General features: G+C 52.4%; 1 protein-coding gene across 1 annotated transcript in view; it reads left to right on the forward strand.

The window, feature by feature from the left end:
- The first annotated feature begins 8,478 nt into the window (after positions 1–8,478).
- LOC144673424 (peroxisomal ATPase PEX6-like) overlaps positions 8,479–13,998 on the forward strand; it is a 38,106-nt gene continuing 32,586 nt past the window's right edge. The window contains exons 1-4 of the mRNA XM_078535268.1: positions 8,479–10,530; positions 11,022–11,188; positions 12,772–12,855; positions 13,193–13,295. Of these exons, the coding sequence (XP_078391394.1) occupies positions 8,509–10,530; positions 11,022–11,188; positions 12,772–12,855; positions 13,193–13,295 (2,376 nt within the window). The 5' untranslated portion in view covers positions 8,479–8,508. The remainder of the gene's footprint in view (positions 10,531–11,021; positions 11,189–12,771; positions 12,856–13,192; positions 13,296–13,998) is intronic.

Consider the following 13,998-nt stretch of genomic DNA (forward strand, 5'->3'; position numbering starts at 1 on the left):
GGCTCAGCTGCACAAGGGGGGGGAAGAGAGAGGAAGAGAAATAGTGGTAGGAGACTCAATGGTGAGGACAGTGCTTCTGTGGCCATAGAAATGACTCCAGGATGGTGCATTGCCTCCCTGGGGCCAGGGTCAAGGGTGTCACAGAATGGTGGCAGGGCATTCTGAAGGGGGAGGGTGAACAGTCAGAGGTCATGGTTCTCATTGTTAGACATAGTTAGAAAGAGGGATGAGGCCCTCCAACGAGAATTTAGGGATCTAAATAGCAGATTAAAAAGCAGGACCTCAAAGGTTGTAATCTCTGGATTACTCCCTGTGCCACATGCTAGTGAGTATAGGAATAGGAGGATAGAGAGGATAAATGTGTGGCTGAAGAGATGGTGCAGGAGGGAGGGCTTTAGTTTCCTGATTCACTGGGTCCGTTTCTGGGGAAGGTGGGACCTGTACAAGTCGGACAGGTTGCACCTGAATTGGAACGGGACCAACATCCCGCGGGGAGATTTGCTAGTGTTGTTGGGGGGGTTTTAACCTAATTTGGCAGGGGGTGGGATACAGAAGGGGGTGATGCACAGCCAAATATAGAAGAGAAACCAAGACAGTCTGGAAGGCAGAGCAAATATAGACCTGTTAAGGCACAAGGGAATAATGCAAGGCTGAACTGCATCTATTTTAACGCAAGGAGTCTTGCAAGGAAGGTAGATGAATTGTGGGTGTTGATTAACACATTGGAATATGATATTGTTGCTATTGCAGAGACATAGTTGAGGGAAGGGCAGGACTGGCAGCTCAATATTCCAGGGTATAGAATCTTCAGGTGTGACAGAGGAGTGTGTGAAAGAGGGGACAGCTTTGCACTATTGACCAAGGAGTCAATTACTGCAGTAAGGAGGTATGGTAACTTAGAAGGTTCCTCAAATGAGGCCATATGGGTAGAACTTAAAAATAAAAAGGGAGCAATCACTTTGCTGGGAGTGTAATATAGGCCCCCAAACAGTCAGGGGAGATAGAGGAGCAGATATGTAGGCAAATCTGAGAAGTGTAAAAATAATAGGGTAATAATAGAGTTTCTCATGTGTCGGTGAAGACTCGATGGGCTGAAGGGCCCCTTCTGCACTGTGTGATTCTGTGATAATATTAGGAGATTTCAACTTCCTCAATATTAACTGTGATAGTCTTAGTGTGAAAGGCTTAGAGGAGGTGGAATTCTTAAAGTGTATCCGGGAGAGCTTTTTAAGCCAGTATGTAGAAAGTCCTGCATAAGAAGTGGCGATACTGGACCTAATCTTAGGGAATGAAGCCAGGCAAATGGTAGAAGTGTCAGTGGGGGAGCATTTCGGGGATAGTGACCATAACTCTGTAATATTGAAGGTAGTTATGGGAAAGGACAAAGATGGACCTGAAATAAACTGTCCTGAACTGGGGGAAGGCCGATTTCAATATGATAAGACAGGATCTGGCCCAAGTGGACTGGGAGCAGCTCCTTGTAGGAAAGTCGGCATCAGACCAGTGGAAGTCATTCAAAAAGGAAATAGTGGGAGTTCAGGGCCAACATGCTCCTGTAAAGGTGAAGGGTGGGACCAACAAGTCCAGGGAACCCTGGATGTCAAGGGATATAGAGGATTGGATAAGGAAAAGAAGGAGGCTTATGGCAGATACAGAGGGCTGAAAACAATGGAAGCCCTAGAGGAGTATGGAAAGTGTAGGGGGGGTACTTAAAAAAGTAACCAGGAGAGTGAAGAGGGGCATGAACAAACACTGGCAGGCAAGATAAAGGAAAATCCCAAGGCATTTTATAAATATATTAAGAGCAAGAGGATAACCAGGGAAAAAGTAGGGCCCATTAGGGACCAAAGTGGCAATCTGTGTGTGGAGCCGGAGGACATAGGTGAGGTTTAAAATTATTACTTTTCACCTGTGTTCACTATGGGGAAGGAAGATGTAGATGTAGAAATCATGGAGGGGGACTATGATATACTTGAACAAATTAGCATTGAGAGGGAGGAGGTATTAGCGGTTTTAGCAGGCTTAAAAGTGGATAAATCCCCAGGGCCAGATGTGATGTATCCCAGGCTGCTATGTAAGGCAAGGGAGGAGATTGCAGGGGCTCTGACAGTAATTTTCAAATCCTCTCTGGCCACAGGAGACTTGCCAGAGGACAGGAGGACAGCGAATATGGTACCATTATTCAAGAAGGGTAGTAGGGATAAACCAGGTAATTACAGGTCAGTGAGTCTAACATCAGTGGTAGGGAAACTATTGGAAAAAAATTCTGAGGGACAGGATTAATGTCCACTTGGAGAGGCAGGGATTAATCACGGACAGTCAGCATGGCTTTGTCAGGGGGAGATCATGTCTAACAAATTTGATTGAATTTTTCGAGGAGGTGACTAGTTGTGTAGATGAGGGTAGTGCAGTTGATGTAGTTTATATGGACTTCAGTAAGGCTGTTGACAAGGTCCCGCATGTGAGAATGGTCAAGAAGGTAAGAGCCCATGGGATCCAGGGCAATTTGACAAATTGGATCCAAAATTGGCTTAGTGGCAGGAGGCAGAGGGTGATGGTCGAAGGTTGTTTTTGTGATTTGAAGCCTGTGACGAGTGGTGTACCTCAGGGATTGGTGCTGGGACCCTTGCTGTTGTAATGTACATTAATGATGTAGACGTGAATATAGGAGTATTGGTCAGTAAGTTCGCAGTTGACATGAAAATATTTGGTGTCATAAACAGTGAGGAGGAAAGCCTTAGATTACAGGACAATACATGTGGGCTGGTAAGATGGGCAGAGCAGTGGCAAATGGAATTTAATCCTGAGAAGCGTGAGGTGATGCATTTTGGGAGGACTAACACAGCAAGGGAATACACGATGAATGGTAAGACCCTAGGAAATACAGAGGATCAGAGGGATCTTGGTGTACATGTCCATAGATCCCTGAAGGCAGCAGCACAGGTAGATAAGGTGGTTAAGAAGGCATAGGCAGTGGCATAGAATATAAGAGCAGGGAGGTTATCTTGGAGCTGTATAAATGCTAGTTAGGCCATAGCTGGAGTATTGTGTGCAGTTCTGGTCGCTACACTATAAGAAGAATGTGACTAGTTATGTAGATGAGGGTAGTGCAGTTGATGTAGTCTACATGGACTTCAATAAGGCTTTTGACAAGGTCCTGCTGGGAGAATGGTCAAGAAGGTAAGAGCCCATGGGATCCAGGGCAATTTGGCAAATTGGATCCAAAATTGGCTTAGTGGCAGGAGGCAGGAGGCACCACTGAGAGGGTGCAGAGAAGATTCACCAGGATGTTGCCTGGGCTGGAGCGTTTCAGATATGAAGAAAGACTGGATAGGCTGGGGTTGTTTTCCCTGGAGCAGAGAAGGCTGAGGGGGGACCTGATTGAGGTGTATAAAATTATGAGGGGCTTAGATAGGAAGAAACTTTTCCCCTTAGTAGAGGTGTCAATAACCAGGGGGCATAGATTTAAGGTAAGGGGCAGGAGGTTTAGAGGGGATTTGAAGAGGGATTTTTTCACCCAGAGGGTGTTTGGAATCTGGAACACACACTGCCTGAGGGGGTGGTAGAGGCAGAAACCCAAATAACATTTAAGAAGTATTTAGATGAGCATTTGAAATGCCATAGCATACAGGGCTCCGGGCCAAGGGCTGGAAAATGGGATTGGAATAGATAGGGGCTCGATGGCCGGCATAGACACGATGGGCCAAAGGGCCTGATTCTGTGCTGTACAGTTCTATGATTCTAAGCTGCCTAGTTTAAATTTCAAACAATGCTTGCTGGTTAACTGTCAGTCACCATCAGTGGTGCATTCTCCATGGCAATGCCACTTGCCAACTAATCTTCACTCTCTTCACATACGGTATAAATTGTTGTTTTCCTCCTTATATTGGTATTCTTTTGAGTGTCCTGATGAGTGCAATACAAAAAGCTTAGGCTTGTCTCTCTTTTCAGCAATACTCAAGTTCTGTACTACCAAATGACTATTAGGCTAGTAACAGTCAAAACCAATTACCTGGCCTGCTTGGCTCTGACTATGAGGTGGTGTGATGGTCAGTAAAGGGTTAAAAATGGAGTTTGGCAAAGTCCCTGTGCACAGAAACACTAGAAATCCCTAAAGATGAAACCGAAGAACAAAGACATTTCCCACATGGTGTGAAAGACCAAGGGCAGGATTTTCCCCTCGTCCAGTGGCCCAGGAGCAGCCTTGAAACTGACTGCTGCCTCCGATGGGGCCCGGACCACAATTTCACACTGGCAGGCCAGTTAAGGCCCCCCCCGCTTGAGTGTGAAACGTGGCTCCACGCTGACCAGGGGCCTGTCAGCCGCAGGGTCCAATGGCGACCCAGCAGGTGGTTTAAATATGGCCCCGGCAGCCCCAGAAAGGCTGCCAGGGAAGGACGTCTGTCTGCCGTTGTAACGATGGAGTCGAGTGCCAGGCGGGAGGGCAGGTCAGGGTGGGCACTCTGTCCCCCTCGCTTTTCTGATGAGGGCCTCGTTGTCCTCCTGGAGGAGGTGGCTGCCCAGAGGGACACCCTTGTCCCCCAGAGATGGGAGGAAGAGGCCACCACACCTCACCAAGAGGGCATCGGAGAAGGTGGCAGCCCGGGTGAGCAGCCATGATGTGGTGCGGTGCACATGGGTGCAGTGCCGGAAGCGATTCAATGACCTGCTGCACTCGGGAAGGGTGAGCACTGTGTTGGCGTGGGTCAGTGTGGAGAAGTGTTAAGGTCTGGCCGTCTCCCCCGTGGAGCTCAGGGGTGTTAGAGTCTGAGTGCCAACTGTCAATGACACCGGAGCTGGCCAAGGGGGTGAGCCCTGGCTGCTTGGACTGAGTGCCTTGCGGCTCGAGGGCCACGACTCGGACATGCCCTGCGAGGTGTTCCTCAGCTGGGATTGGCCAGGCTGCAATGGTGCTGCAGGTAGAGAGTGGACCAATCAATGCTCCTCTAATGCTTCAGGGGAAGACGAGCCAGAACCAAGCTGAGAGGTCACATTCGGGCTGAGGGCCACCAACCTGCTGCTGGTCTCCCGGTTCAAGCAGGACGCTCTGGAACTGGAGAGCTGGCACGCTCCCCTTGCAACCGGGCGTGGAGAGGCAGGGGTACCAGATGAAGGTAAGAGTGCAGTGCACAGAGGTGAGACTTTCGGATTGTGCAAACATTCTGTTGTCGTCCCTTCATTGATGGAAGCCTCGGTCCTGGAGTCCCCATTGGAAGACGATGGCACCATGATGCAGATCTCCATTGTCTCACCAGGGTGCCTGGCATGCACAGTGACAGAGTGATGACCTTAACTAATGACATGTCCTTCTTCTCCCTTTTAGGGTCACCAGCAGGTGTCTGATCCACAGACCCGGAAGGGCCACCCATGACACCGGAGGACCACTGGGCGTCATTTTCACCTGCATCACACCCGCCCACTGAAGCAGGCACCAGCACAGATACCAGCACCTCGGTGGGCATTAGAGCAATGGCTAGTATCTTGGTGCACATTGGTGAGGGCACTTCACAGTTGCTTGAGGTGCTGGCAGAGGCAGAGAGTGCTCAGGGCGCCGGGAGTTGGAGGGCTGCTGGAGACCAGGACGATGTTCAGTCAGTGGCTGATGTTGGGCCTCCAGAGTTGTCCATTAGGCGGCAGATGCTGGATGTCCAGCGGGGTGTGAGGGAGGATCTGGCGGAGATCCATGAGGGTCTGTGTGCCATGGTCTCCGTGATGGAGGAGTCCATGTGGAGCCTGGGCACTGCATTGACTGTCATGGGCGATTGCAGTGCCTCCTCCATTGGGACAGTGGTGACTCTCATGGAGAGGCAGCTCCAGAGACAGAATCAGGGGTTCCTGGGGTTGTGCTGGGACCTGCAGCCCTCACACAGGCACTGACCTCAGCTGGTCAGTGTCCATGCGGGAGATGGATGAGGCACCCAGTATCCCAGCTAGGTGCCCGTCCATCAATGGTGAGCAGGGAGGTCCACAGCGACCTCACATTGGCGCACGTGCTGTCTGTCGTCTCTGCAGGCTCCTCTCAGGGCGCTCTGGATGATGGCAGCAGCTCCTCCACCCTCTCTGCCAGTGACCGTGGCATCCGATGAGGCTGCGGTGACTAGGGAGATGCCAGCTGTGGCACTGGTCACTCCCTCCCAGGTGGGGCCAGCACAGGCTCAACTGGCCAGAGGACAGCCGCCAAGGTCATCAAGGCCAACAGGACAGCAGAGTCAGCAGCTGTCTCCAACGTCAGTGCCAGCGAGGGGTCAGCACCAAGATGTAGCACTCACAGATGTAACTTAAAGGCACCATGAGCACAAGAGAGACAGGTCACGGATGATTTTATATTAATTTATGTTTACTTTATCTATACTCATCTGGGAATGAAGACCAGAGAGGTTTATGGAAATAGTTTTGAATTGTTAAAATGAGATAAATTTTGTTTCTTTTTTTTATTCATTCACAGGATGTGGGCTTTGCTGGCTGGGCCAGCATTTATTGCCCATCCCTAGTTGCCCTTGAGAAGGTGGTGGTGAGCTGCCTTCATGAACCGCTGCAGTCCATGTGGTGTAGGTACACCCACCGTGCTGTTAGGAAGGGAGTTCCAGGATTTTGACCCAGCGACAGTGAAGGAACGGTGATATATTTCCAAGTCAGGATGGTGAGTAACTTGGAGGGGAACTTCCAGGTGGTGGTGTTCCCATCTATCTGCTGTCCTTGTCCTTCTAGATGGTAGTGGTCGTGGGTTTGGAAGGTGCTGTCTAAGGAGCCTTGGTGAATTCCTGCAGTGCATCTTGTAGATGGTACACACACTGCTGCTACTGTGTGTCGGTGGTGGAGGGAATGAATGTTTGTGGATGTGGTGCCAATCAACTGGCTGCTTTGTCCTGGATGGTGTCAAACTTCTTGAGTGTTGTGGGAGCTGCACTCATCCAGGCAAGTGGAGAGCATTCCATCACACTCCTGACTTGTGCCTTGTGGATGGTGGACAGGCTTTGGGGAGTCAGGAGGTGAGTTACTCGTCGCAGGATTCCTAGTCTCTGACCTGCTCTTGTAGCCACAGTATTTATATGGCTAGTCCAGTTCAGTTTCTGGTCAATGGTAACCCCCAGGATGTTGATAGTGGGGGATTCAGTGATGGTAATGCCATTGAACATCAAGGGGTGATGGTTGGATTCTCTCTTGTTGGATTTGTCCTGATTTTTGTGTACAGGACATAGCTGGGCAATTTTCCAAATTGCTGGGTAGATACCAGTGTTATAGCTGCACTGGAACAGCTTGGCTAGGGGCATGGCAAGTTCTGGAGTCTTCAATACTATTGCCAAAATATTGTCAGGGCCCATAGTCTTTGCAGCATCCAGTGCCTTCAGCCGTTTCTTGATATCACGTGGAGTGAATCGAATTGGCTGAAGACTGGCATCTGTGATGCTGGGGACCTCTGGAGGAGGCTGAGATGGATCATCCACTCGGCCCTTCTGACTGATGATTGTAGCAAATGCTTCAGCCTTATCTTTTGCACTTATGTGCTGGGCTCCTCCATCATTGAGGGTGGGGATATTTGTGGAGTCTCCTCCTCCTTCAGTGCGTTGTTTAATTGTCCATCACCATTCATGACTAGATGTGGCAGGGCTGCAGAGCTTAGATCTGGAGTGCACTGTCTGAGAGTGTGGTGGAGACAGGGTCAACCGAGTGGTTAGGATCTGGAATGCACTGTCTGAGAGTGTGGTGGAGGCAGGGTCAATCGAGTGGTTAGAATCTGGAATGCATTGTCTGAGAGTGAGGTGGAGACAGGGTCAATCGAGTGGTTAGGATCTGGAACGCACTGTCTGAGAGTGTGGTGGAGACAGGGTCAATGGACACATTTTGCTAAGTGGCCTCCTCTTGTCCTATAATCATTCTATAATTCATTCACAACCATGCTCCCTCTTCCATGTGTATGTATATTCTCTTTGTTGGTCCCACTCTTGATTTTTTGAACTTTTTACTATTTACATTTGCAGAGCAATCAGCAACATCCTTTATTAGAATCAAAAACAAAAACAAAAGTAGCTGGAGAAACTCAGCAGGTCTGACAGTATCTGTGGAGAGGAAGACAGAGATAACGTTTCTAGTCTGTAAGACTGTCATCTGGCCTCAAAACGTTAACTCTGTCTTCCTCTCCACAGATGCTGTCAGACCTGCTGGGATTTTACAGCTATTTTTGTTTTTGTTATTGTTTCAGATCTCCAGCATCCGCAGTATTTTGCTTTTATCCCTTATTAGAATGGTGGGATGGTACCTATTTGCCTCCTCCTTTACCAAGATGGCGCCGTGCGCTTTGTGGTTGGAAGGATTTCGCCTTCACAATGCTGTATCACACCTAATGCGCATGTTCCCCTTTACAAAGATGGACAATGCCTTTCCGCCTGAGCCGTTGACACTGCAATACCTATACAAATATGGCACACAGTCTGCACTGCGCATGCGCCTCCTTTACCAAGGTGGCCGGTTTGCCACTGTCAATGCCGCTGATGCTGCAGCTTTACAAAGATGGCGATACCGTTGGTCCCTGTCCCGATGGCCATCCCCGCTGAGCTCCGGCTTTGCCGCCGTTTCCCTGCCCAACTCCACCCGCTGCAGGTTCTCATTCCCAGTGCGGCCTCCTTGGCCTTGAGCTCGGGCCCCCGGCCCAGCCCAGGCTCTGCCTGCGTCCTTTCCCTGAGAACCGACCCAGCCTGGGCCTCAGGTCCCGGTCTCTTCATCTCTGCCACCGTCACCGAGGAGGAGCCGCCGGCGGAGGCAGAGCCCGGGGCCGGGGCCGGGGCCGGGGCTGGGGAGCAGGGGGACAGGGGGCCCGGGCCCAGGGAGCAGGGGGACAGGGGGCCCGGGCCCAGGGAGCAGGGGGACAGGGGGCCCGGGCCCAGGGAGCAGGGGGACAGGGGGCCCGGGCCCAGGGAGCAGGGGGACAGGGGGCCCGGGCCCAGGGAGCAGGGGGACAGGGGGCTCGGGCCCAGGGAGCAGGGGGACAGGGGGCCCGGGCCCAGGGAGCAGGGGGACAGGGGGCTCGGGCCCAGGGAGCAGGGGAACAGGGGGCCCAGGCCCAGGGAGCAGGGGGACAGGGGGCCCGGGCCCAGGGAGCAGGGGGACAGGGGGCCCGGGCCCAGGCCCAGGGAGCAGGGGGACAGGGGGCCCGGGCCCAGGCCCAGGGAGCAGGGGGACAGGGGGCCCGGGCCCAGGGAGCAGGGGGACAGGGGGCCCGGGCCCAGGCCCAGGGAGCAGGGGGACAGGGGGCCCGGGCCCAGGCCCAGGGAGCAGGGGGACAGGGGGCCCGGGCCCAGGGAGCAGGGGGACAGGGGGCTCGGGCCCAGGGAGCAGGGGGACAGGGGGCCCAGGCCCAGGGAGCAGGGGGACAGGGGGCCCGGGCCCAGGGAGCAGGGGGACAGGGGGCCCGGGCCCAGGGAGCAGGGGGACAGGGGGCTCGGGCCCAGGGAGCAGGGGAACAGGGGGCCCGGGCCCAGGGAGCCGGGTGCTGGGGTCCCCCTCCGGATCTACACCAGCAGACTCTTCCCCAAACATTATGGCCTGTGGGTGGAGGATGAAGTGGAGGAGGAGTCCCCAGGCCTGGGGGGTGCCCTGGCCTGCCTGCGGGTCTCCCTGGTACAGTCAGTACCCACCCTGACCAAGGTGGTGTTGGGCGCCCGCAGCAAAGCCAGCCTGTGCTGGGCTGGTTCCCAGAGCTTTGCCAATGGTCTTCTGATCCTGACTTGCCAGCGGCAGCAGATTCTGCTGCGGCAGGGGGACGCCCCCACTGTGCCCTATCACCCCTTGTTCGGGGAGGACAGTGGCGAGGTCTTTGCCCACCTCTTGGAGCTGGTTGTCCTGGAGTGCCAGCCTGTCCTGCAAGGTCTCCTCTCTGTCAACACCAGCCTGGTGCTCACTGACTTCAGGGATCCCAACCAACACGCCAATGAGCTCCAGTCAGCCAGGCTACTCCAGCCACTCTATGTTTCTGATTTTGCCCATTACACTCGTGCACTTTGGGGCTCAGGCCTTGTGCTGGAGCCTGGCAAAACCCTAGACTCTGATATGGTGACTTTCCTACAGGCCTTGGAGTGCAGGCTGGAGGTGATGGTGGCTGACTTGCCTGGACTGGCCGACAGCGGGAAGCTTCAACCCAGTGCCATGGCTGGTGAACACCGCGGCCTGGATGCTGATAACCTGCTGGTCCTAACCAAGCCAGCTCTACAACAACTGGGTCTTTTCAATGGTGAGTGGGTCCTCATCTCCATCCTGGAGCCGGCTGTGGAGAAGGAGCGGGGTATAGCTCCCGAAACCGAGGCAGCACGCTCCAGTCGGAGTGTGGAGCCAGGGAGCTGCAGCAGCCCCAGGGCATTGGGAAGCAACTCCGCTCGATGGCTGAACGGACGGCTTGCCTCTGTGCTCGTGGTGGAAGTGGCAAACAGTGCCCGGCTGGAGCTGGCAGACAACATGGCGGCGATCTCACATACGCTATGGTTTAACATCTCCAAAGGATCCCCAGTGCCAATCTCCAACAGGACGCTGAAAGTCAAGGTGGGGAACTGGAACTTGCTTTCTGCTCAATCGTTTTGGAAATTTGTGGACTAGCCTCTCTGAGAAGTGACCCAGCAAGATTTCGGCGTTCACCAGTGTCCTGGAGGGAAGGGAAGTCACCACTCGAACCTGCTCTGACTAAACTGACTCCCCTCCAACATCCCCACACAAACAGGAGGTCACAGAGCCCCTTCAGCCTGTCACACAGGAACAGGAGGAGGCCATTCAGCCCTTCAAGCCTGTCACTCCTCACTGGCTCCCTCCTCCTCCCACCCCAGGATGGATCTGCCCCTCAGTGGCTGTTTCACCCCCACCCCCACCCCCGCGGAGAGAGCTGCCCCTCAGTGGCTGTTTCCCCCCCACCCCCGCGGAGAGAGCTGCCCCTCAGTGCCTCCCCACATGCCCGAGGACAGAGCTTCCCCTCAGCGTCTCTTCCTCTGTCCCTCGGCGCTGCAGTGAATGGATACTGAAGGTATCTTGTTGTGTTGCAGCGTTTGTACCGGCCATCCTGTGTGGAAAAGCAGCTGAAGGATAGTCGTTCAGCACTGTCTGTCCCTCCATTGGCAAAGGAACTACATGTGAAGGTGATCTTCTCGCCAACATACAATGCCAGAGATGTGTATGACGGTGTACTGTTTGAGCATTTTAAAACACAGAGGTTAGTGCTCAGAGTACATATGTGTATGTGAGCGCAGAGATGGGTGTGAGTAGGGGCAGTTATTCCCAAGGTTCGATAGGGTTAGTGCGGATATTCCAGAGGTTAGAGAGTGTTAGTGTGGATATTCCAGAGGTTAGACAGGGTTAGTGTGGATATTCCCGAGGTTAGAGAGTGTTAGTGTGGATATTCCCAAGGTTAGAGAGTGTTAGTGTGGATATTCCCGAGGTTAGAGAGTGTTAGTGTGGATATTCCAGAGGTTAGAGAGTGTTAGTGTGGATATTCCCGAGGTTAGAGAGTGTTAGTGTGGATATTCCCGAGGTTAGAGAGTGTTAGTGTGGATATTCCCGAGGTTAGAGAGTGTTAGTGTGGATATTCCCGAGGTTAGAGAGTGTTAGTGTGGATATTCCCGAGGTTAGAGAGTGTTAGTGTGGATATTCCCGAGGTTAGACAGGGTTAGTGTGGATATTCCCGAGGTTAGACAGGGTTAGTGTGGATATTCCCGAGGTTAGAGAGTGTTAGTGTGGATATTCCCGAGGTTAGAGAGTGTTAGTGTGGATATTCCCGAGGATAGAGAGTGTTAGTGTGGATATTCCCGAGGTTAGACAGGGTTAGTGTGGATATTCCCGAGGTTAGAGAATGTTAGTGTGGATATTCCCGAGGTTAGAGAGTGTTAGTGTGGATATTCCCGAGGTTAGAGAGTGTTAGTGTGGATAATCACGAGGTTAGCGAGTGTTAGTGTGGATATTCCCGAGGTTAGAGAGTGTTAGCGGATATTCCCGAGGTTAGACAGGGTTAGTGCGGATATTCACGAGGTTAGAGAGTGTTAGTGTGGATATTCCCGAGGTTAGATAGTGTTAGTGTGGATATTCCCGAGGTTAGAGAGTGTTAGTGTGGATATTCCCGAGGTTAGACAGGGTTAGTGTGGATATTCCCGAGGTTAGAGAGTGTTAGTGCGGATATTCCCGAGGTTAGACAGGGTTAGTGCGGATATTCCCGAGGTTAGAGAGTGTTAGTGTGGATATTCCCGAGGTTAGACAGGGTTAGTGTGGATATTCCCGAGGTTAGAGAGTGTTAGTGTGGATATTCCCGAGGTTAGAGAGTGTTAGTGTGGATATTCCCGAGGTTAGAGAGTGTTAGTGTGGATATTCCCGAGGTTAGACAGAGTTAGTGTGGATATTCCCGAGGTTAGACAGGGTTAGTGTGGATATTCCCGAGGTTAGAGAGTGTTAGTGTGGATATTCCCGAGGTTAGAGAGTGTTAGTGTGGATATTCCCAAAGATAGAGAGTGTGAGTGCGGATATTCCCGAGGTTAGACAGGGTTAGCTTATGCGCTGTCCCAGCGCCGGTCTTCCGGGTTTACGCGCTCCCCTGATATACCCACGCTCACAGGCTCCTGGTATTCCTGCAGTTACACAGGCAGCTGGTATTGCTGTAGTTCCACAGGATCCTGGCAGTACCACATTTACTCCCGATATTCCCACATATACACGGGCTGCCGGTATTCCTGTGGTGCACCAGCTCTTGGGCTATGTGGGTCAGCTGTGAGCCCTGGTTAAATTCTGTGCTTTGTGTTTATGATACAGGCTTGTCCATTTGGGAGACGTGTTGTGTGTTCGGACTCGGGGTAAGGCAGAGTTCATTGCGAGCTGTTCTGAAAGATGCGTGAGGTAAGGGAGTGTATCTGTCGCTCTGCGTGTGAGTCTGTATATTTCTATTGTCTGTGCACTCTCTTTCTCTCTCTCTCGCTCTCTGCTCTCGCTCTCATTCTGTGTGTGTCCAAGACCCGCTGCACCAAGTCCAGTTCCCTATTTCCTTTGCATTACTGCTTTAAAGGCACTAGATAAATACGAGTTCTTCATTCTGTCCCTGGAGCTGCCTGTTTCGCCTGGGTTGCCAGGTGCTGTTCCTATTCTCCTTGCTGGCGTTCCTCCTGACCTACCAGCTTTGCCACTTCCTGTCCTGCCATGCTGTACTCCTCTGAACGGTTTCTGTCCTTCCTTACAGGTGGCCCGTGCTGTACCTGAAAGTGAGATCTGTGTCTGGGGACGGAGATTCTGACATGGTCTCTGGGTTCCTGGCGGACACTGAGCACACATCCCTCTACTTGGTAAGTCCCTTGGTTTGACTACACTTGAAGCACTGTGCCCGGTTATAGTCACAAAAAGATTTACTAAGGTGACTCTGGTCATCGTCGCTGGCTGCCCCGCAACCCGAGGGTGACATTGACTCAGGGTGACACTGTTCATGTTGTGACTGAGCTGGGAGGTTCTCAATCTGTAGATCTGCTGGCACATGGGGCAGGAGGTTCCACCAGGTAGTGGGATCCAAAGTGCAGGATTTGCTTCCTCCCTTCCGTTGTCCTGCCTCATCATTAAGACGTTGGGATTGAATGTGTGCTTGATGGACAAGTTGTCACCATTTTGAACGATTGATAGTGAACTTCGCCCAGTCATTAATCTCAACGCTGCCTCACTTCAAGGAGACTTTCAGAGTATCTCTGAAGCCTGGACTGAGAGGTGATAAATGTTGGAGAAGACTGATTAGGTTGGTCTTCACTCTGGAAAACAGAAGGCCTGAGGAAACACTTCAAAGTGATCATTATGGGATGTGGGCTTCGCTGGCTGGGCCAGCATTTATTGCCCATCCCTAGTTGCCCTTGAGAAGGTGGTGGTGAGCTGCCTTCTTGAACCGCTGCAGTCCGTTTTAGGGAGGCAGTGGTGTAGTGGACTTGTCACTGGGCTGCTAATCCTCTGGGATGGCAGATGGTGGAATTTGAATTCATCAAAAATCTGGAATTAAAGAAGTCTAAT

This window comes from Cetorhinus maximus, unplaced genomic scaffold, assembly GCF_964194155.1.
Source record: "Cetorhinus maximus unplaced genomic scaffold, sCetMax3.hap1.1 HAP1_SCAFFOLD_361, whole genome shotgun sequence".
Lineage (NCBI taxonomy): Eukaryota > Metazoa > Chordata > Chondrichthyes > Lamniformes > Cetorhinidae > Cetorhinus > Cetorhinus maximus.